Below are 23,674 nucleotides of genomic sequence, written 5' to 3' on the forward strand. Positions count from 1 at the left end.
ACCTGGGTCAGTGGCCTAAAACACTGAGAACATGGATATTCTAGCTGCACACATGATTGTCATTTGTTCTAGGAAAGAGTTGTAAATCACCCTTAACTGCCAAAGTAAGAAATGGGTTCTTCAACTACTTTCCATCTGTATACAGATTTTGATATGTCATTTCGACATCCCTTTTGGATTTTGCCATGACTGATAAAGTTTTAGAATATTTTTGCTAGACTGGAATCGGGGGCTTGACTGTAAGAATCTGGCTGCTTAGTTAGCTTGTTTCCTAGAGTACAAACATCATACAAGCAGTCTCTCTCTCCTGGTTTAAAATGAAAATCATTAGCTTTTGCTCCACTAGACCCATACCCCTAAGATATAGAAGTAGAGCTTCTGAATGGACAAAATAAAATGTGATATATTAGAAATATATACATAAATAAAATATTATTCAGTCTTAAAAAGGAAGGAAATAGTTGGATACTGTGATGCATGTCTGTCATCCCAGAAACTCAGGTGGCTGAGGAAGGAGGGGTGCAAGTTTGAGGCCAGCTTCAGCAATTTAGTGAGACTCTCAAAGTAAAAATAAAATAAGGGCTGGGGATGTAGCTCAGCAGTAGAGCATCTCTGGATTCTATCCTGAATATAGATCAATTAAAAAAAAAGGGCAAAGGAAACTCTGACATATAATATGGATGAACCTTGAGGATATTATGCTAAGTTCAATAAGCCAGTTGCAAAAAGACAAATACTTCATGATTCCCCTTGTAAGCCATCTAAAGAAGTAAAGTTTATGGAAACAAAGTAGAATGGCAATTGCCATGGTTTAAAAGAGGGGAATAGGGAAATTGTTAGTGGGTACAGAATATTAGTTTTTTTAAACTTATAATTACTAATGCATATTAACTGTACAAATAAATGGGTTTCACTGGGACTTTTTCACGCATGCTATGCAAGTGCTCCATCACTGAGCCACATCCATAGTCCTGCATGTCTTTAGTGTGCTATGCTCTTGTCCACTCTCCCTTCTGCCATCTCTCGTTTTTGCAGTGCTGAGGATCCAATCTAGGGCCTTGCACATATATTCTACCACTGAGCTATGTAGGCCTCCAGATCCTGGACTTTCAGTTTTGCAAGATGAAAGATTTCTGGAGATTGGTTGTACAATAATGTACAATTGGTTGTACAATAATGTACTTAACACTATGGAACTGTACACTTAAAAATGGTTAGGATATGGGGCCTGGTGGTGCATGTCTGTAATCCCAGTGGCTTGGGAGGATTGCAGGTTCAAAGACAGCCTCAGCAATTTAGCGAAGCTGTAAGAAACCTAATGAGACCGCATCTCAAAATAAAAAATAAAAAGGGATGGGATATAGCTTAGTGGCTAAGTGCCCTCGGGGGTTCAATCCCTGATACAAAAAAAAAAAAAAAAAGTTAAATGTGCCTTTTTACTTATGTGTTATTTATTTATTTTAGTTCTGGGAATTGAACTCAGATGCTAACCACTGAGCCACATCCCCAGACCTTTTTATTTATTTTTATTTTGAGACAGGTCTGATGCTGAAGGTCTTGACAAAGTTGCTTGCAGTGCCCCTATCTCAACCTCTCAAATTGCTAGGATTACAGGTGTGTGACACCATGCCTGGCAAATGTTATATATATTTCTACCATAACTTAAAACAAAACAAAGGAAGATTCTCACACAAATTTCTTCATAATGGGATTTGTTTTCTACTTCTTTCAAAATAATGTTCTTTTTTTGTGTGCGTGGAACTGGGGATTGAGTCCCAGGACTCTTGCATGCCAGGCAAGCACTCTACTGCTGAGCTGCATTTCCAGACTTTGAGTTTGGTAATTGAATCGACTTTCAGCTGAGTCTTAACTTTTGACTGGAACCCACAGGTTTTCCAGGGTATCAGGAGGGCAGGGCAATGGAGTACCCTTGAAAACTTTTTTCTGTTTGACTTGGCACCAGAGTATTTTTTAGTCCCCTTGTTTGGGGCAGCCCAGCGTCACTTCCACTTGCTCTTAATGAGAGTTGGCATTTCCTTATCTCTGAAGAAGGGGTTCTTTGGTTATTTATATTACAGGAAAACTCTGAGAATATTTGAGTGTCACAACCAGTTTCAAGCAGTGGGAGGTAGTAGAATTGCATATCATATGATTTACCCATTAGTGTATTAACAGTTGAACAGCCATCATCACAATTTAAAAATATTTATCATCCCCCAAAGAAATACTACATCCCATAGCCATCACACTCTAGTCCTTCCATCCATACCACCCTGGAAACCACTAATCTTTTTGTCTCTGTAGATTTGCCTATACTGGGCATTTTACATAAATGGATGCATACTGCTTGTGGTTGTTTGTGACTGGCTTATTTCCCTTGCCATTAATGTGTCAAGTTTCATATTGTAGCATATCGGGTACTTCTTCTTTGTATTGCTAACGCTATTCCATGGATGCATGGATGTATCATAATTTATTTGCCTGTTAGTCATTTGATGGATATTTCAGCTGTTTTACTTTTTTTGGGCTATTATGAATAATGCTGCTATGAACTTTTGTGAACAAGTGTTTGTGTGAATTTAGGTTTTCATTTCTCTTTGGTAGATCCTTAAGAGTGGAAATGCTGGACGGTATGGAAAATCTGTGTTTGGATTTTTTTGTTTGTTTGTTTGTTGGGTACTGGGGATTAGCCCAGGAGTGCTTTACCACTGAAGTACATCCTCAGCCCTTTTAATTTTTTCTTTTGAGACAGGGTCTTGCTAAGTTGCTTAGGGCCTCGCTAAGTTGCTGGGGCTGACTTTGAAGTTGTGAACTTCCTGCCTCAGCTTCCCAAATTGCTGGGATTATAGGTGTGTACCACCATGCGTGGCTTTTGTTTAGATTTTTTGAGGTACTTCCCCAAAGCATTTATTGTACCATTTTTACTTTTCCACCAGCAATCTATGATAGTTTCAATTTCTCCCCATCTTTTGTATTGTCCAATTTCCTTTTATTACAGTCAGGCTAGTGGATATAAAGAGGAAACTTGTGGTTTTGATTTGTATTTTCCTAAGGTCTAATGGATTTGAGCATCTTTTCATGTGCTTATTGGCCATTTGTAATCTTCTTTGGAAAACTATTTAGGTCTTTTGGGTAGAATTTATTTTTGATCCAGCTCTTAAGATATTTTTCCTGAAAAATGACATCCACACAAAAGTCAGTATATAATATCTTAGGGTTCATGACTCCCCTGATAATACTGTGAGTCTGACTTCTAGAGAGAACATAGCAGGGTCTTTCCTCAAAATTTTACCTGCTTGATTTTACTCATTACTACTATCAGGGATCTTAGTGGACTTGTGTGATAATGATTCAGGAAGATAATTTGCAAACCCTAAGACATTACTTTTAAGACAAAATTCTTGACACTAAGGGTTCTCTGAAATAAGGGGTTCAGTGAGCTGTTACAAATGCTAGTCAGAAAAGGACCCACCCAGTCCTGGAACAATTCTGCAACTATCAGCAGTTGGAAATATGTCTATTGGAGCTAAGAGTCAAGAGCATTTTTATAACAAATGTGGGGAGAGTATAAACTGTGTTCACTGAACCTACATTGGCTGTAAATAAGAGGGGCAGAATTTGGGGAGGGGACGACAGTCCATAAGAAGTACTTATTACTTCTGGACTGGTTGGGGTTAGTAATCCAGATGTTCCTATGTAAGAATGGGTAGTGGCACCTGGAATCAGCTGCCTAAGGTCTAAGTTATGGTTATATTATACATTAAAAGAGGAAACAGTTTTTGCTGTTGATGATGATGATCTTGGCCCATAGCTTTAACTGATTAATTTACCTTATTTTCCTGCCCCCATTCTCTGGCCCTTATGATTAAATTTAAGACATCAGAGAATGAATTAATCTTTCTTTCTTTCTTTCTCTCTCTCTCTCCTCTCTCTCTCTCTCTCCCTCCCTCCCTCCCTCCCTCCCTCCCTCTCTTTTTCTCTTTCTTTCTTATTCTACTACTTCAGGGATTGATGTACCCCGAGAATTTTTGTTTTGTTTTATTTCCAGTTGGGGCCTTGCTATGTTGCTCAGGCTGGCTCAGAATTCCTGGGCTCAAGTGATCCTCTTGCCTCAGCCTCCCAAGTAGCTGGGACTGCAGGTGTGCATCACTGTCCCTGACTTGGTATTGACACAAGTTCTGCAGATATCTGATGGTGAAGTGGTTACTGAGGGCACAGACATAAGTCAGACTTCCTGGGTATGAATCTTAGTATTACTCCCCCCGCCCCCAGTAAGGAAGATTGAACCCAGTGGTGCTCTACCACTGAGCTACATCCCCAGCCCTTTTTATTTATCTTGAGATAGGGTCTCACTAAATTTCTCAGGCTGTCTTTAAACTTGTGATCTTTCTGTCTCACCTTCCTAAGTCACTGGGATTACAAACACGTGCCACCACACCCAGCCCCCAGTGTCACTTTAATAAGCTGATGTGTCTCTGGGGCAGTTTATCCTCTCTTTAGACTCAATGTTCTTTTTCATACCTTGGAGATAATAATTTAACCCAGCTTCTCTTGGGCAGATTAAGTAAGTTAATAAACAAAGTGCTTTGTATTGTGCAGGTGGGCACACAGAGAGTATGGAATATATGGAATAAATTGTTACCCTGTTGTTAGTATTTATCCTGCAGACTAGGTTGACCTGTGAATATAAAACATCTTCCTCTTCCTGGAGGAAGCAGATCTCCTCCATTGATCTTTTAAGGACCAAGAAATTTTTGTCAATTGAAACTTGTAATCTCCTCAGGAAAACCAGTTTTCTTCTCAGATGGGTTTAATCCACAGAGTACTTTACAGATCCTTGGCCTGTATCAGTTAATCCTCTCCAATTTCTGTTAACACTGTCAGTATCTGCTTCAGGGGGATTTTAAAGTAAAACAAACCAAACAACAATCTTCAACCTATATGAACTAGAAAAACTCAATCTTCAGAGCAGGCAGCTTTGCTGTTTGGCCCAAGGAAAGGCATGTAAATATTTTTGGATTAAATTAGAAAAGAGGGTCCAAAACATTTTTTTCTTTTAAGTTTTTGTTTTTGTTTTGTTCACTGTGGTGAGCGTTGAATCCAGAGCCTTGCCTATGTTAGGTGAGCACTCTATCATTGAGCTACTTTCCCAGCTACCTTGCTTTTAAAATGTATTCATTTATTGTTATTATTGTTGTTGTTGTTACTGAAGACTGGATGCAGAGGCACTTTTCCACTGAGCTACATCACCAGCCCTTTTTATTTTATTTTGAGACAGGGTCTAATTGGCTCTGTCCTTGTCCCCAATGCCAATCCAATAATGAGGACACAGTTTTGAGAAAAAAAGAAAAAGAAATTTTATTACTTTGCTAGCAAAGGAGAAATACAGGGGACTCCTGTCCCAGAGGCTGTGATTCTGCCCATCAGGGGAATAGGGGGTTTCAAAAGAGTTGATTCAGAAGAATCCTGTTTCCAGAGATTAGGGAGGAGAGATTAGGAAGGCCAGGGAAGAAAAGATCAGGGAGGAGAGGATCAGGGAGGAGAAAAAACATGTCATTGTGAGAGCAGCAAGGGACATATTCAAAGCATAAGGTGGATCACCATTACACTGCCTCAGTCTCCCAAGGGGCTGGGATTACAAGGCATGGGCCACTCTACCTGGCCTTTCCTTTTAAAAAAAGACAGTTTTCTCTATGTGGCCCAGGCTGGCCTCGACTTTGTGGGCTCAAAAAATCCTCCTGCCTCAGCCTCTGTAGTGGCTGGGACTACAGATGTTCTCCACTGCACTTGGCTCCAAGGATCCAAAATCATAAAATTTAAAACTTTGCCAGGTGAGGTAGTGTACCTATAATTCTAGCTACTCAGGATGCTGAGTCAGGAGGATTCTCAATTCAAAGCCAGTTTCAGCAACTAGGTAAGGTCCTGTCTCAAAAAAAAAAAAAAAAAAGTCTGGGAATGTAGGAATGTAGCTCAGTGGCAGAACACCCTGATTCAATTCTCAGTATTTAAAAAAAACAAAAAACCTTTCTAAAATTTTAGGATAAACTTTGGAAAGCAAAAAGAAGGAGTTGTAAATTGGCATTAGACTTTATAGACTGGACTTTTTTTTACATTTTTTTAGGTGTCAATGGATCTTTTATTTTATTTATTTATATGTGGTGCTGAGGGTTGAATCCAGGGCCTCACACATGCAGGTAAGCGCTGTACCACTAAGCCACAACTCCAGCCCTATAGATTGAATCTTAATTTCTACAGGAAACAAAGAGGCAAGCTACTTGGGTTTGAGTTTCTCAAGCTACTTATAGTTACTTCTCCAGCTACCTTGCTTTTAAAAATTTATTCATTTATTGTTATTATTGTTGTTGTTGTTTGGTACATTCCCAAACATGTTTGAGTTTCTCAGCCTACTTATAGTTACTTTCCACAAATGGGAAAGCATTTTGGAGAAGAAGCTCTTATCCTGGAGACATTTAGAAGAAATTGCATCTTGCTGGTGGGCACTTGGATTTAACAACCAGCCAGCTGAAGAAGCAGGGTTGACAGGTGAAGAACCAGGAGCTCTGCATTCGGAGGGAGCCCTCCAAGGCCTTTTCTCTGGGGGTCCTGTTACTGTGAGTGTCTCTTTAAGGGCAGATCTGGGGTAAGGTCCAGGAGGAGCTGTTACTGAGAGGTTCTGGAATCCTGTGTTTAATAAGTGGAGGCACTGTGGCAACAACGCTCCCCTCTCCTTCCTGAGTGGCAAGCAAAGTTCAGTCAGTCTCTAAACAGCAGCACTGGGACTTTGAATATCAAGAGTAATAGCAAGAAACAGAAGTTGGGAAACTTTAGCCTAGCAGATAATATTTCATATCTGCCAACCTCTGTTACTCACAGGATTCTTGGTGTCCCACTGACAGATTTCTGAGTCTCAACTTTCTGGACCACAGATATCTTCCTGTTGTGTGTGATGTTGGGAAACTGAGGCAGGAAATCACAAGTTCAAGGTCAGTCAAGCAATTTAGTGAGGCCCTTTCTAAAAAAAAAAAAAAAAAGGAGGGGACGGGGGTTGTGGTTTGGTTAAGCAGCCCTGGGTTTAATCCCCAGTATCATAAAAACATCTTCCTCTTAGAATTTGGGGGGAATTAATTATTCTGGATGTGAGATTTCTTTTTCCTGAATATCAAGTGACTGACTTGAACCCTACTCTAAATCTTTAATTTAGATTTGACAGGATAAAAATTGTAAAGATTTTTTTCAAGAGCTTTTACCTTAATCTCAGAGCTGGGGTATAGCTCAATGGTTGACCTCATATTAAGCAGGTCCAATGCCTGGGTTGAATCCCTAACACCAAAATAGAAAACAAAACAGAACAAAACAAAAAACAAATTAACATCTCAAAGATTTCTGTTAAAATAAGTTAAATATTTTAAAGAGCAAGTTAATTTTTAATTTTTGTATTTTAAGATAAAATTCTCAAATTTTAAGATTATAAAAAACAACCCCTAAGATAATAAGCAGGGAGCTGGGAGTGGTGGGGCATGCCTGTAATCCCAGCAGCTGGTGAGGCTAAGGCAGGAGTATCTCAAGTTCAAAGCTTGTCTCAGCAACTTAGCAAGACCTTATCTGTAAATAAAATATAAAAAGGACTGGAGATGTGGCTCAGTACCAAAATAATAATAATGATGATGATGATGATAATAATAATAATAGACAGGAAGAATTGTTACTTGAAAATTGGTGGAAATCTCTTGGCAAAAGATTCTCCCACAGTTGTATGTTGTGGAATCAAGTCTATGATACCCTCTTAGAAAATTCTTGGACAATAGATTTAGAGGAGTCACAGAGAGTTTATCCCGGCTGGAGAGTCACAGTACTTGCACATATTTGTATGGCCACAAAACATTTTCTTTTTCTCCTGTGTAATTCTTTTGTTTGGCAGGATATGTTTTTGGAAGCACTGGGAAAACACTTGTATACCACAATGTCTTCAGGGGCACAGAGTGTAGTGGGTCTAAAGAGATCATATCAATGTAAGGAAAGAAAGGAATGAAAGAAATAAAAGGAGTCAACAATAATAAGGAAATAAAAGTGTCAACAGTAAGTGACACAGGTTAGTTACCGACAGACCTGGGGAGCGAGACCCAGAGGACTGAGACCTGTCTTCTGCTTAAGGTAGATAGAGGAGAGGGAGGAGATTTTTGCAGTTAAGCCATTGCTAGAAGGGTTATTAAGGAAGGGTTCTTGTGGTGTTGCCTTCAGGTGTTTTCAGTCCCAGGTAACAATTTCCTTTTCTGTGATGATAGAGCGTTTGGAGTTTCTTAGCATGATGATCGAGTATTGATGGGGTTTAGGTCAGGCTGAGTCAGAGTGACCATGAAGTGATCCTTGGTCGATGGGTGTGTTTCAAAATGGCGCTGCCCTGTCAAGTTCTTTCTAAGAGTCAATGCATGGGCTAGGCACAGACATCTGAGAGGGTATGTGGAAGGGGAACTTGATTCAGATCTGGGAGTTTCCAGAAATGTCTTCTAGAAGACATGATGTCTAAATTGGTGGAGAGAGAAAGGGAGTGTAGAGTATATTAGAGAGAATAGCATGTAGAGAACACCTGGAGGTAAATTCAGACACTTCCAAGTTGTTTAGTAGTTATAGAATGTAGAGATTGAAGCAGGGAGGAGGAAGGTAAAGGCCAGAGAGCATAGGCAGTGGACTATGAACCTGTGGAGGTCTTTTAGGGTTTACCTTGAAGACAATGGCCAACCATTGGGAGGTTTTAGGTGAGAATGACTTATTTACTTTACTTATTTACTACAAGAAGATTACAGGGTTTATTGCAGAGAATGGATTGAAGAAGAAAAAGCTGGAGGCAGAAAGGCCTGGGAGACAATTTAGGCAAGAGTTTATGGTGACTAACTAGAGTAGTAATGACACGAACTAGGATAGTGGCAATCAAGATACAGAGACAAGGGCAGATAGAGGAGATATTTTAGAGGTGGAATCAGTAGTCCTTGGTGGTTGATTGAATGGGAAGAATAGGGAGGAATTAAGAGTGATGCCCTGTTTTCTAACTTGGACACTGAGTATACTGAGTATACTGAGGAGCCCTTAGGGAGTACAGGAGGGGTAGAAGGTCTTGGTGGGGGAAATGATAGGTTAAATTAGCAATAAAAGCTTTTGTTCCTTGGTACCTAATCAGCTAAGTTGCATACAAATGAGCAGACTGCCCATCGCCACAGCTCAGTGGTAGACTGCTCCTGGGTTCAATTATCAGTACTGCAAATAACTAAATGTGGTATTATAACAATTAAAAAATGATAATTTTGGGCCCGGTGGCACATGCCTGTAATCCCAGTGGCTCAGGAGGCTGAAACAGGAGAATTGTAAGTTCAAAGCCAGCCTCAGCTAACTCAGTGAGACCCTTTCTCTAAATAAAATACAAAATAGGGCTGAGGATGTGGCTCAGTGGCTGAGTGCCCCTGAGTTCAGTAAATGATAATTTTGTTTTGTTCATGTAGTAATTAGGTAACACAGTTGTAAAAGTGTGTTGTTACTCAAAGTGATCGTGACTGTTATTACTATTTTTAAAGGAAGTGGAGTGCCCATTCCTTAGTGCAGCTAAAGGAATGTTCAAGAAAATTTATAGCTAAACAGTTGGAAATTACTTACCAGGGAGAACAAGATTTCTCCATTTTGCTGAGAGAGATTATCCAGAGGCCAGAGATGAAAGCAAATGTATCTTATTATTTTTTTTTTGCATTGACCCTGTCTCAAAATAAAAATAAAAAGCTCAGTGGTAAAGTGCCCCTGGATTTAATCGCCAATATCTAAATAAATAAATATACAAATAAAAATAATTTTACTTTTATTTGTATATTTACCCCCAATTCTTATTCCCTTAGTCTAGATGTCTGCAGACATGAATATTATGAGGAACATGCTTTGAGGTTCACCCATCAGGGAAATCCTTTGACTATTGTATTGAAGAAGTATTGTATTCCCCATAGGATGTCCAATGGGATACCATTAGTATTCCCCATCTATATTAAATTTGGTGATACTTAATTGAGAAAGCATTTCATATGCTCTTATGATCTATAGAACATACTCTGGAAAGTGCATCATACTGTGTTATGGTACTGCTAGGAGCTGATTCAAAAAGAGAGTTGGAATGTGCATGTGCGTCTCCCACCTTCTTTTCTCTCTCTGGGTAAGAGGTAAAAGGCAACCTTCAGAGATAAATGGGCTGCGACTTTCTGTAGAATATAGTTTCTAGGGTCTTGAGCAAAATTACCAAGTACAAATATTGTCAGTATCAGAAGAAGAAGAATTTTCAAGTCTGAACCCTTCTTCTTTTTGTAAAATATATTTTTTTAGTTGTTGATGGACCTTACACGTATTTATATGTGGTGCTGAGAATCGAACCTAGTGCCTCACACGTGCTAGGCAAGCACTTTACCACTGAGCCACAACCCCAGCCCCTGAACCCTTCTTCTTGATGGTCCATGCCATCTCTTCACACCCACCCACCCAACCCCACACCAAGATCTCTTAAGCCATTTTCATTCTCTCTTTATCTTCACCTCTCTCTTCATTGACTTCTCCTTTGTCTGTGAGTACGGTCTTACTTTTCTTCACATAAAATAAACTTCCTCTCAACTTCACCTGTAAAACATGGTATAAAAGACTTCTAATATTGGTATTAGAATCTGCTCCTATGTACAAGGGAATAAATGTTATTAGTCATACAATTATGAATATTACTTTAGCTACAGCACACAAGAAATTTAGCACAGCCTTTGGCATATAAAAGGCTTTGTAAACGCTGATTTTGCTTTATAATGTTGATTTAGTGGGTATTGTTTTTAATATTGCTTCTCCCAAGAGTGTCTTTCACCATCTTCCTGCCTCTTCTCTTTCACAACCCAGATCCTGGATCTCTCCCATTTGGTTTGTTCATCACGGACAAAATTACCACCATCTTTACTTTCTTTGCAGTATTAATCACAGAGGAAGTATTTCTTTGAAATTTCCTACTTTTGTATGATACATACATTTTTCTTGAAGAGAGGCCTCTTTTTCTATTTCAGCATCACGGCTAATAACTCTGTTCTTTAGTCCCTGGACTGTTCTGCACCTTTAGGCTTAGATGTTTCCTGAAGTACCTGACTCTTTCATCTTCTCTATTCTCTGCTTCTCAGTTTCCAAAAGGCTTTTATCATCACCTTAACAAGGATGCTCCTGAACTCTCCAGGCCGAAACCTCTGTGTTTCTAACTAATGTGGAATTCCATCATCCCCGCTCTTGTCTTTCAAGGATTTTCCTGTATCCCATGTCTTGCATGAAGACTTCACATGTGTCTGCAGAAGGCAGAAAGGATTCTCTTTCTACAGATTTTTTCCCCCACATTTTTTATTGGGGAATTATCGTTGTCTTTCTACAGAGTCTCATGGCCTATGCTTGTGCCATATATTACTTAAGCCCTTTCATGGTATCTACTTGTAGACAGAAGTTCTTCTGTTCTGGTTTGAGTATTTGGACATTACTTTATTTATTTACTTACTTATTTACTTGCAGTGATGGAGACTGAACCCAGGACCACCTTACACTTGCAAGGCGACACTCTGCCACTGAGTTATGCCCAACCCTTATTTATTTTATTTATGACAATAATTTGAGTTATCAAAGTATTTTTGATGAATGATTAAAGCTCTTGTTCTTATAGTTATCAATGTTTTTGTTTTTTGGTGATACTGGGGATTGAACCCAGGGGTCTCTACTGTTGAGCTATATCCCTTTTTAAAAAAAAATATTTATTTTTTAGTTCTAGGTAGACACAATATCTTCATTTTATTTTTATGTGGTGCTGAGGATCCAACCCAGTGCCTCACACATGCTAGGCGAGCACTTTACCTCTGAGCCACAACCCCAGCCTTGGGATGTCATTTTAATGACATCTTTAGGAGGACGGGTGTGATATGCTCTGAAGTCATCTGTAAGGTTAAAAATAATGTGCATTCAAAATGATCCTTGAAAAGCTCCTTGCCCATAAAGTACAGTAAGCACTTGATGATTTTCATTGGGAACTACTTTTCCCTCTATGTTGGAACTTTTTTTTCATTGAGACCAGATTGAACAGGTGATCATGAAGTACCAGAATCTATTCACTTCGCAGACTAAGACATGCTCTCATGTGAGAATTGAGGCCAACTAGGGAATGATGGATTCTCTTCTCCTTCCTCACCTCACCTTAGGCCTGTATGTCGTCACTTGCTGGTAGTAGCTCTCCATGTGTGGTTCAAGGACTCCTGAAAGTCCCTGAAACTCTTTCAATGGTCCTAAAAGTCAAAATGACTTTCATAATGGTACTGATATGAGATCTGCCCTTTAATTCATTCTTTCATGAAGGTACTTTTTCTAAGATTCAATGATGAATCCAAAAAATTCTAAAAAGTTCATTAAAATGCTTTCTTTGGGGCTGGGGTTGTGGCTCAGTGGTAAACACTTTCTTAACACGTGTGAGGCACTGGGTTCAAACCTCAGCACCACATAAAATAAATAAATAAAATAAAGGTATTGTGTCCATCTACAACTTAAAAAATTAAAAAACCCCAAACCTTTCTGTGTCCAACTACATGTCTATGTGAGGCCAATTTTCTTATATACTTCAACCCAAACTATTCAAAAATAGACTGAATGCAGAAGCAAATATGAAGACCTAGCTGTCCTATTCCAGAAATGAGAGATTTTCAGAATTGCAGGACAAGGCCCTTCTCCCCTACTCCTGCCCCCCACTTCCTTTTCACCCTCTCTTCCTCCATCTTCTTTACTGAGGGTTAAATCCCGGAGTGTTCTACCATTTAGCTAGTTTCCTAGTCCTTTGTATTTATTTATTTTTACTTCTGAGATAGGATCTCACTAATTTGTTGAGACTGGCCTTGATCTTGCAATCCTCCTGCCTCATCCTCACAAAGAGGACTACAGGAGTGCCGCTGTACCCTGCAAGAAAATGCTCTTCTAAACTTTAAATGTTTTTTTTCTTAAAAATGTTATTTATGTTAACGTGTTTTAGACTAATCATTTTTTTTTTAAATGAACCAGTTAATAAATACTTTTAAAGTCCCAATTTTAATTTCTAATATGGAAAATACTGGTAGACTCAATTCGAAGTTTTTTGGGGGTTGTTGGTAATTTTTATAAGTATGAAGTAATCCTAAGTCTAAAACATTTGAGAACTGCTGCTCTTGGGGATAAGAGACACTGGAATGTGGAATGGTCACTAAATTGCCCACAATGTTAAAATTATTTCTGCCTCACACTTCACCTTCTAGCTCTCTCTCACATTCTTTCAGCAAAAATTTTGGAATTGTCTAATTAAATATGTGGTATGTGTACCCACCAATTTTTTTTTTTTTGTCTTTGCCAAAGTTGAAGAAGTAAAATCCTGTTCTCTTTCTGCTGTACTACACTGAAAAAAAAAAAAAAGACAATCTCCATTTTTGCCATGGGGGTCATAAATAGCTTTTAAACTATTTAGGCTTTACTGTCCCAGATGATGATAAATTTCTTAAAAATCAATTATTTAAAAGTATAGGTTAACTAGTAACTCCAAGAAAAGTTTGTTGTTGTTGTTGTTTTTGTTTTATTAGATTACACAGATCATTCAGATGTAGTCCTAGTCAAGTTCTGGATAATTTAATAAGCTACTCTGAAATAAATACTATGTGTGTGGGATGGGAATGTGTACCTCAGGTCAGTGGTAGGACATTTGCCTAGCATGTGGCATGGTTTTGATCTCCAGCAAAATACACACACACACACACACACACACACACAAATAAATAAAAAGTAAGTAAAGACCATCTATGTATGTACATAATAAATTTGTGGGTATTTTGCTGCTCGGAAATCAGAAAGGATTGAGTTCATCAAATTGGGAAATCTTAGCAGATTAAAGTGGTTATATAACAACTAGGCCCGACATTTGGTTTAAGCTTTGTATTTTTTTATTCAGGGACAGTTGTAAAGAACAGTAATAAAAGAATCTTCCATTTCCTCTGTATTCCTTATCAAAATGATTTAACATGACCTGAAGTGAAAAATGCTTTATTTGTGTATTTTACTCCCCAGGAGACTGGGTAGCCCTGACGCATGTATGACACTTGAGGAAAAGGAGATCTTTCACTGCTGTTTTGAAACTGGGTTTTTGGACTGAAATAATGAGGGATTTAGTTCATGGAGAGAGGAAGGAAGGGGTGTGACATCACTTTGGTTTGTACCTTTATGATCCACTCTGTTGGGAGGGTCACTGTTGAATTCTTCTAATTCCCCAGTTGGCTCTGTGGAGAATTCATAAATGCTTTCTACTCATTTACTCATGAGTTTATATGATCTGGAAACTCATTCTAAGGTGCTAAATACCTTTGTCCAAGAAGGAAGTACAGGAAAGTGTTAGTAAAATCTCTCACCTCTGTGGGAGAAGTGGCATTTTAGAGAATTGTGGTTTATTTAGTTGACATCATATTTTTAGAGGTTTTCCTTTAAAAAAGAAAATTACTAACAACAAAAGAATGTTCACCTTTTATTACCAAAAAGGAAAAAAAAGATGTAAGATTATTCTGTGGTCTCTTTCAAAGTATACTGCTAAATGCTGCCCTCTGGAAAGAGTATTTAGTGAACTGGGTGGCACATAACTATAATTCTAGCAATGAGGAGGCTGAGGCAGGAGAATAGCAAGTTGAAGGCCAGCCTCAGCAACTTAGCAAGACACTGTCTTAACATTAAAAAACTGGGGGGGGGGGGGGGGGGGCGGTTTGCTGAGAATGTACCTCAGTGGTAGAACACCTCTGGGTTAAATCTCTGAAAGCACCAACATAAAAAAATAAAAAATAAATTTTTAAAAAAAGATTATTTAAAGGAAAATCAACATACCTCATGGTAATGTTGGTGCAACAGGCCTTTAATTTCTGGATACGTTGGGTTTGGATGCTGTTTTTCTGAGTGTTCCTCTTGGATCCAGTGAGTGAAATGAGGCATCCCTGCAGAGTTCAAACAAAATTCAGGACAGGGCTCTGAGCTGATGCTTCTGGTGAACCAGCCAGCTTTGCACTGATACTTTTCCTAAGCCAAAAGATTGTTCGTGCACCTGCAAGTCCATTTGCCTGGCACTCAGTCTGAAGGGGTCTTGCTCCAAGGAAGGAGCTCTGTGGAGAATATAGCAAACATCACTCTGGAGTCTGAAAATCTTCCTTCTTCATTTAACCTATTCTATTGATTCCCCAAAGACTGCAGATTCCAAGATAAATAAAGCAATGCCTCTTTTGATGTAAATTGTAATAAGGTTAATAAGTAAAGATAGCAGACCAAGTACAGTCAAACTTCAGTACTGTCATATGTGAATAGAACTGGTAGCATCAAAATAGGAGCAAGTCATTAGTTCATCCAAAAAGTATTTATTAGATGTTGGATTTTATTTTATAACTTTATTTTGTTTATTTAGTTATTTATGTGGTGCTGGAGATCAACCCAGTACCTCACACTGCAAGACAAGTGCTCTATGACTGAGCCACAACCCCAGCCCAGATGTTAGCTATTTGAGGGTACAACCTCCACTCTTTTTTAAAACAGAAAAGAAATGACCTGTTACCTGTCCCTTCTTATGCCCAATCGTACCGCACTATGGAATCAAAACAAATAAAATAATTTTCTGAAAGCTAAGGAATCTCTCTCTAAGATTATGCCTGCTCAGAGATTTCCCTGAGAAAATGGTCTGGAAACCCTCAAAAATTGTAGAGTAGATATGCTGTCAGGGAGGGGCTGAGGCTGGGGCACTTACCTGGAATGGGTGAGGGCCTGGGTTTGATCCCTCAGCACCACAAAGCAAAAAAAAAAAAAAAAAAAATACTGTCAGTTAGGGAAGTGTTATTTTATGTACAGCTGCTGTTGGAGGACCAGTCTTTGGAACAATTCTTTCTAATTCCTGGCCCTCACCTGAGGCCTAAGATTGAATGTAAAATCGGATTGTATTTTAGGGTAAAGCAAACTGAAGTCAACACTATTTTTATTTCTCCCTTTTCCTCCCCCAAGTAACAATAATTAAAAAACAAACAAAATACACCCCTTCTGTGAAGGCTGCCACAGTGGCCACAGAAATGGCATAGTCCCCACTGTTAGCTACTATTGTGTCAATGGTTTACTACTCCATGAGAAGAAGCTAGCCCATTGGGCATTTGTCCCATCCATATTTGGGCTACTACATCAGAACCAGCAAACCTTGACCATGGGGTCTCTCCAGGGTGTGTTGGAGAGCATATTGAAAATGAGACCATTATGAAAGCAGAAAAGAATAAAGTTTTAAAGTAAGAATTATTTGAAATACTTGAAAATCAAGACTGCTTTTCTCTTGCCATAATTTTGAGCTAAGATATGGGAGTTTAGGAAAACCAATTCTATGTTCTTTTTATGCGTGTGCTTCCTTGTTTACACCTGTGGAGGAAAATTTTACAAAGTGTACCTGAAGTTCTGTTTTAAGTGTGTTCATTTTGTTGCCCATTCAGAAAGCACTGGGTTGAGCCCTGGGGCAACAGAAATGACTGGCACTGGGACTATGGGAGCTATCATATAAAAGTAGGCCATAAAGGACACTAAATTGTATTATGAGTGGTCCTGTGAGGAAGATTTAAAAGTCAGGATGTATTTTCTGTGGGAAAAAAAAAAATACATTAAAGTTAAATTCTCAGGCTACCAACCAAAAGCTGAGTTTTACCTTTGATTTGACTAAAAATATATAACATGGAATTAAAAATATTTTCATATTAGATAAAGGCCAAGCTTATTGGTTGTTGGGGTTCTGTGGTAGAACCAATGTCATCTGCCTCTAGACTTTCAATCCAGCTAATGAAGGAGGTTGGCTATGACTTGCATTTTGTGCAATGGGACAGATTTTATTACAAAGGAAGAAAGAATTCCAGTGAACCACTTGGATTTTGGGACGGTTAAGGGCTGTGTAACATGAGGCAATACTGCCAAGGTAAACTAGGTTTATGGACTATGTATAGAATCTTGCCAAGATGGCATCTCTCCTCTGGCACTTTTTCTTGCTCCCTGTGAAATCTTAGGCAAAGGAAAAGGTTTTATGAGTGAGATTTTTGAAGTTTTGAGAGCTAGGTATTTATGCCATAGGAGTATGGTGCAAGATATAAAAGTGATTTTTAGCTGACTTAAGAGAACCCATCAGTTATGTATTTATTAGGATACATGTTGCTCAAAGTGAGATAATGGATGAATTGTATTTTTGTGTTCACATTTGGCTTATTTATGTAGTAGAAATCAGCTTTGGTTGATCTTAGCATTTTAGTGAGTAGCCATGATAACGAAACATTATCTTGCTTAACTGAACTACCGTGGTTATGCTTCTAACTTAGACACTTTCTGTTCAGTCCCAGAAATCCTGGATCGAAGGAGTGTTTGACAAGAGAGAATGCAACAAAATCATACCCAGTTCAAAAGACCCTCACAGGTATACTTTTTAATTAAAGTTTTCTTTTTAAAACAATTTGACTAGCAAGAATGTTTGTAGACATTTAGAAATACCTCTTGTCAGAAGATCTGGTAATATCTATAAAGTTAGCATTAATTAATTTTAATGAGTGTTTGTTTTTTTCCCTTTATAAAAGAACTGCATGATTATTGTAGAAAATCTGCTAAGAAAAGGGACCTTGTCAATTTTGTGCCTCACTTCAGCCCCAGTGCCTATGACAGTCCCTGTCCCAAATGAGGCTCCTTATAAGAGCCTGATCATTGAATTAATGAAGTGTAAAGAAGAAAGAAGTTAAACACAGTGATATCACTGTTCATATTGTAATGGATTTTTTTCTTTCTCTTTTTTGTTTGGTAATGGAGATTGAGCCCATGGGCGCTTAACCACTTTATATTTTTAATGTAAACCCTTATATTTTTAAGTTTGAGACGGAATCTTGCTAAAGCTGGCCTTGAACTTAAATCCTCCTGTCTCAGCCTCCTGAGCTGCTGGGATTATAGGCCTGCCCCAACATGCCCAGCTGTGGTGGATTTTATTCTACTTGCTCTTGTTCCTCTTAATGGGGGAGATAGATGTTATAGGAAAATAATATATCCATTCCATCAAATTTGGATAAATAATTTATAATATTTGGATATTAAATGTTCAAAATATTGTGAATATTCTTCATCCTCAACTGAATTATCTGTGACTATTTTGGACCTATCAGGATACTGTACTTAGATTATATGAACAGGTAATTTCAGTTCTATTTTCCTCCCATAGGTTTTCTGTTTGAACAAAAATGGTCAGTAGAACAGAGTGATTTGAGTTTGACTACTTTGTGTTCTTGACAGCCCTCTGGAAACTCCACTTGCAGAACAAAGTTCAATAAGGCAGCCTGTGAAAGATAGGGGAAGAAATGGATATGGAAAATTCCCCAGGGCAATCAGATCCATGGAATTAAGATTGGCTATCTTTGCCCTTGGGGCAAAAACTAAAAGGAAAATAGAAGAGTCACATTTTAATTAGGGGAGCCATTCTATACTTAGGTTCTTTGAGCCATTGGCCTTAAATTCATTAGAGTGTAGAAATCATAGCTGTGTGCTTAGGAACACGTTGAGGTTCTTGAAATTCTTTTTCTTTGGGGATGACTAAAATAGTGTTCCTTGCCTTTGTTAAACATTGACCAGTTCCACCCTCATCAAATTACCTGCCCTTTATAAGCCCCGTGATTGGAAATTCTCATTTTACTTGTTTACAAAATGTTTATAGATGCCAAGGCAACCTTGTTTTTCTCCTTCGTCTTTTATGATGTCTTGTAATATTATGTGGCTGCAGTGGAAAGCAGACTAAGTTCCAAGTGGGTCATTTTGCTTCTGAAAATGGAAAATCATCTTCATGATCACCTTGAACTTCACAAAAAGTGATAAAATTGCTAAATCAGTTAGACTCGAGAACATCAGTGGGAGTCAAAGGTATAGCTCAGTGGTAGAGCACAAATGTAGGAGGCATGAGGCCCTGGATTCAATCCTCAACATGAAAAAAAAACAAAAACAAAAACAATGATCATGATTCCATGAATGATCTAAGACCTGATATGTTTTATGCAGAAGAGAGCTAACTCCATCTTTGTGAGATTATAAAAAGTTACTGGATGGCAAAGGCTTTTTTCTTAGATACTAGTAAGATTATCTAAATTGTAGCTTTTATGTAATTTTCTTCATTATAATGGAAAAAATTGGCAGTATTTCATTATTATAAATTTCAATAAAATTTATCTTTGATTCTTTCTTATTTTTACTTCCTAATGAGAACCAACCTGATAGACTCAGTTATAGCATCTTTTTCCTCTTCCTTCTCAACATGCTGTAGAGGTAAAACTTCTAAGCACAGACATTCCCTGAAGGCAAGGACAGGAAGACATGAAAAGCTTGAATATGAGTTTCGGAATTACAAAATGACCCTTATTCTATGAACATTGCCTTTGTTTCTATTATTTTAATTTGAGTTTCCTGTTAAAACTTCTTTACACTGAAAATATGATCTTTGATGACCACAGTGCTAACCCCCAAATCCACAGGTTCTTCTGAATCATAAAAGGAAAGATTAACAAGGATAAAGATCATAATTATGCCAACTGCCTTCCAAATTGTTTTATAAATTTAATAAAATACCTATCAAAATCCTAAAAAGGCTGGATGTGGTGGCTCATGCCTGTGATCTCAGTGACCCAAGAGTTTGAGGCAGAAGGATGGCAAGTTCCAGGCTAGCCCCAGCAACTTTGCAAGACTCTGTCTCAAAATAAAAAGGGTTGAGGATGTATCTCAGTGGTAAAGCATCCCTAGATTTGTTCTCCAGTATCCTTCCCTCTAAAATATTCTAAAAATATATTTTTTTCAGGAAACTTGACAACAATTCAAAATTCATATGAATGTATAAAAGTGTCCAGAAAAGTAAAATAATTTTTAATATTTTGTTTTGGGAACCTAGGGTTGAACTGGGCATTTCACATGCTAAACATGTACTCTAGTCTAGGAAAGTAAGATAACTTTTTAAAAACAAGACTGTAGCATTGAGGGCTTTCCATATCCAGGGTCAAGATACATTGAAAAGCCAGGTGAGGTGGCGCCTGTAATCCCAGCAACTTGGGAGGCTGAAGCAGGAGAATCAAGAGTTCAAAGCCAGCCTCAGCAAAAGTGAGGTCTTAAATAACCGACTGAGACTCTGTCTCTAAATAAAATACAAAATTGGGCTGCGGATGTGGTTCAGTGGTTGAGTGCCCCTGAGTTCAACCCTTGGTTACACCCCCTCAAAAAAGATATTGAAAAGCATAATAGTGAAAACATTTCTTCTTGCACATGCAATGATGTATTGGATGCGTGCCTGACAAGTAATGAGCTTGCCAAGCTCAAATAATCATTTTAATTAATTTATAGGGCAGATGCTATTTCCAACTGTGAAAACTGGGACTTAGAGGAATCACTAAATCAATGAGATTTAAGTCTAGCATATTGGTTTCAAACTCCAAAATGTTTTAATAATTATATCATTGTTGTTACAGTATATGTAGTAAATGACATATGGAAAATACATGGTATAGGAATACTCAGCAAATCTTGATTACCAGACTATGGAAAATAATGGGTATTGACTATATAATCATTAGGTATATTTTTAAATACGAAAGTAAATTAATAGATGTTTGGTTTCTTTCATTTAGATGTACTCCAGGCTGCCAAGTTTGCCAGAATTTAATCAGGTAAGATTTGTATAAATAAGCTTCTTTTTAACTTTAAGGCATGTGTTTATGACTCAATAGGATAGTTTCCTTGCATCTTGAATGGACTCAGTACAAAGTCTATGCTATTTGCTTTTCCAAGGAAGGTTTTAAAAATGAGATTTTTTTTGATGGTGAGTGATTGTTTGAATGTAATTGATTATTTGAATTACTTGAGACATTTACCTACATAACTGAAGGTCTTTGACAAGAGTTGCTGCCAATTGAAACATGGAAAACATTAAAATTTTATCTTAATATTATCTTGTGCTTGGATAAAATAATATGCATCATGTGCTTGATCCATGGCTTGCAAGTAAGTTTTATGCATACCAAGCTCTATGGGAAAAAACATTTGTACTTATTGAAATTCACAGTGCAATACAAATTTTAACAATGATGTATACTTTAAACTATGTGTTATTAACTGATTTTACCTTCCTTTTTAAAAATATTTTAGGTGATTTTTGGTGACCAATTTTACCTTTCCTTATTCTTCTTTCTTTTTTAATATTTCTGGTAATTTTTATTTTTTTAAAATTTTTGTTTGTTCTTTTTAGTTATATATGACAGTCGAATCTATTTTGATATTTTATACAAACATGGAATGTATCTTATTCCAATTAGGATCCCGGTCTTGTGGATGTACATGATGTTGAGAGTCACTGTTGTGTATTAGCATATGTACATAGGAGAGTTATGTCAAATTCATTCTACTGTTACTTTTTTTTTAGTAGAGAGAAATAAAATTACCTTAATTCTGATTATATCCTTAGGTTTACATTAAGAATTGGATAATGAAAAATAAATTTTTATAAAATAGAGTCCTCAGTTTAGCAAGTCAGATGAAAAGGAAAATAATATGCACAAAATTTTAGAGTGTTTGAGAAACACCTACTAAACTCTATAGCACCAGATAAGCATTGGTTATTGTGGTTGTAATATTATACTTAATGACTGATTGATTTGACTGAATTTGGAAAATACTCTGGCACTTTTTTTTTTTGTATCCAGGAAGGACTTTGATGTCTTTAGCCACATATGAAGTACTTTCCAGGTGGATTAATATCTGTAATTATGTGTTGATTCCGTCTATCTGCATTGGTTTTAGTTGCTCATAAGAATCTTTGCAAGAGCTACACACAACATCTTAAAATCATACAATATATTCTCTTCTCTCACAATTCTCCCTCACTTTTTTTTTTACCCCCTAGTAGTGGGAATTGAACCTCAATACCTTGCATGTGCCAGGCAAGCACTCTACCGATGACACTGAACTGAGCTACATCACTGGCCTTTTTATTTTATTTTGAGACATGATATCTCTGCCCAGGCTGGATTGACACTTGTGATCCTCCTGAATCAGTCTGCTGAGTTTCTGGGATTATAGGAATGTACCAGCACACCAGGATCTCACAATATACACTCTAGAACATTGGTCATTAAATTGGGATGTATAAACTCCACAGAATTAAAAAAAAATACATTGAGGGATCCTGAAGAGAGACTGGAATTTGTATTTCTGTTTTTAAATCTAAAAAATAATTAAAATTTACTATTATATTTTTCAACATGCTGTAGAGGTAAAACTTCTAAGCACAGACATTCCCTGAAAGCTAGGACAGGAAGACATGAAAAGCCTGAATATGAGTTTCTGAATTAATTACAGAATTTTAGAGTGTTTGAGAAACACCTAGTAAACTCTACAGCACAATTTTCAATTTCACATAGTTCAAAACTAAAGTTTAAGAAGATTTATAGTAAAAAATGTTCATCTTATTCTTGCTCTAGGGTGGAGACAGAGTTTTTAGTACACACATAGCAAAAATAAATGTGTTAAATTTTTCTTTATTCCTCTGTTTTCCACAGACACTAAGACATAGTAGAGGATACTCCCTGTGTGCTTTGTTGAATGCTTCCATACACCTTAAAATGCTTTCTGTAACAGGATAGAGAGAGCTCTGGATGCCCCATGAATTACATGTTTGATTTTCTATTGATGAATGTTTAGGTTATCTAATTATTTGCAATCTTTTGCAATTGTGAACTGAACAATAATGAATAACCTGGGGCATTTGTAATTTCACTTATGTCTTGACTAATTTATTATGTAGATTAACATTAATACACACTATAATTTATACATAAATATACAGCTATTGGGGTGCATTCTCAAATGATTTTTGGTGTTGATAAAGTGGTCTTTACACATTTTACTTGGTATGTATCATTAAGTTTTGGGGAGTATGTACATCCTAGTTCTTTCTTAATGATTTTGAAGTATAGAGTTCAGTAGTGTTTAGTACATTCCTACTGTTGTGTAATGGATCTCCAGAACTTTTAAAAAATTATTATTATTTTTATTTGTTCTACTTTGTTGTACATGACAGCAGAATGCATTTCAATTCATCATATGCAAATGGAGAGCAACATTTCAGTTCTCTGGTTATACAAGGTCACACCATCTGTGCAATCATACATGTACCTAGGGTAATGATGTCCATCTCATTCCACCATCTTTCCTACCCCCATAATTCCTCCCAGCCTTCCCCTTTGATCAATCCAAAGTTCCTCCGTTGTTCCCATCTGCCCTCCCCCATCATAGATCAGCATTCACTAATCAGAGAAAACATTTGGCCTTTAGTTTTTGGGGGATTGGCTTACTCTGCTTAGCATAATATTCTCCAGCTCCATCCATTTACCTGCAAATGCCATAATCTAATTCTCTTTTAATGCTGAGTAATATCCAGAATTTTTTCATCTTGTAACACTGAAACCCTATCCACTACGTGTCTCTCCATTGCCTTTTTCCGCAGCCACTGTAACCACTATTTTACTTTCAGTCTCTATAAATTTGACTCCTTTAAATATCTCATATAAGTGGAATCACATCACATTTGTCT

The 23,674-nt window shown here is 37.5% G+C and overlaps 1 protein-coding gene across 1 annotated transcript in view; it reads left to right on the forward strand.

The window, feature by feature from the left end:
- Trpm6 (transient receptor potential cation channel subfamily M member 6) overlaps positions 1–23,674 on the forward strand; it is a 149,484-nt gene that overhangs the window by 23,666 nt on the left and 102,144 nt on the right. The window contains exons 5-6 of the mRNA XM_071600391.1: positions 17,397–17,491; positions 20,715–20,753. Of these exons, the coding sequence (XP_071456492.1) occupies positions 17,397–17,491; positions 20,715–20,753 (134 nt within the window). The remainder of the gene's footprint in view (positions 1–17,396; positions 17,492–20,714; positions 20,754–23,674) is intronic.

The sequence above is a fragment of the Marmota flaviventris genome, chromosome 13 (assembly GCF_047511675.1).
Source record: "Marmota flaviventris isolate mMarFla1 chromosome 13, mMarFla1.hap1, whole genome shotgun sequence".
Lineage (NCBI taxonomy): Eukaryota > Metazoa > Chordata > Mammalia > Rodentia > Sciuridae > Marmota > Marmota flaviventris.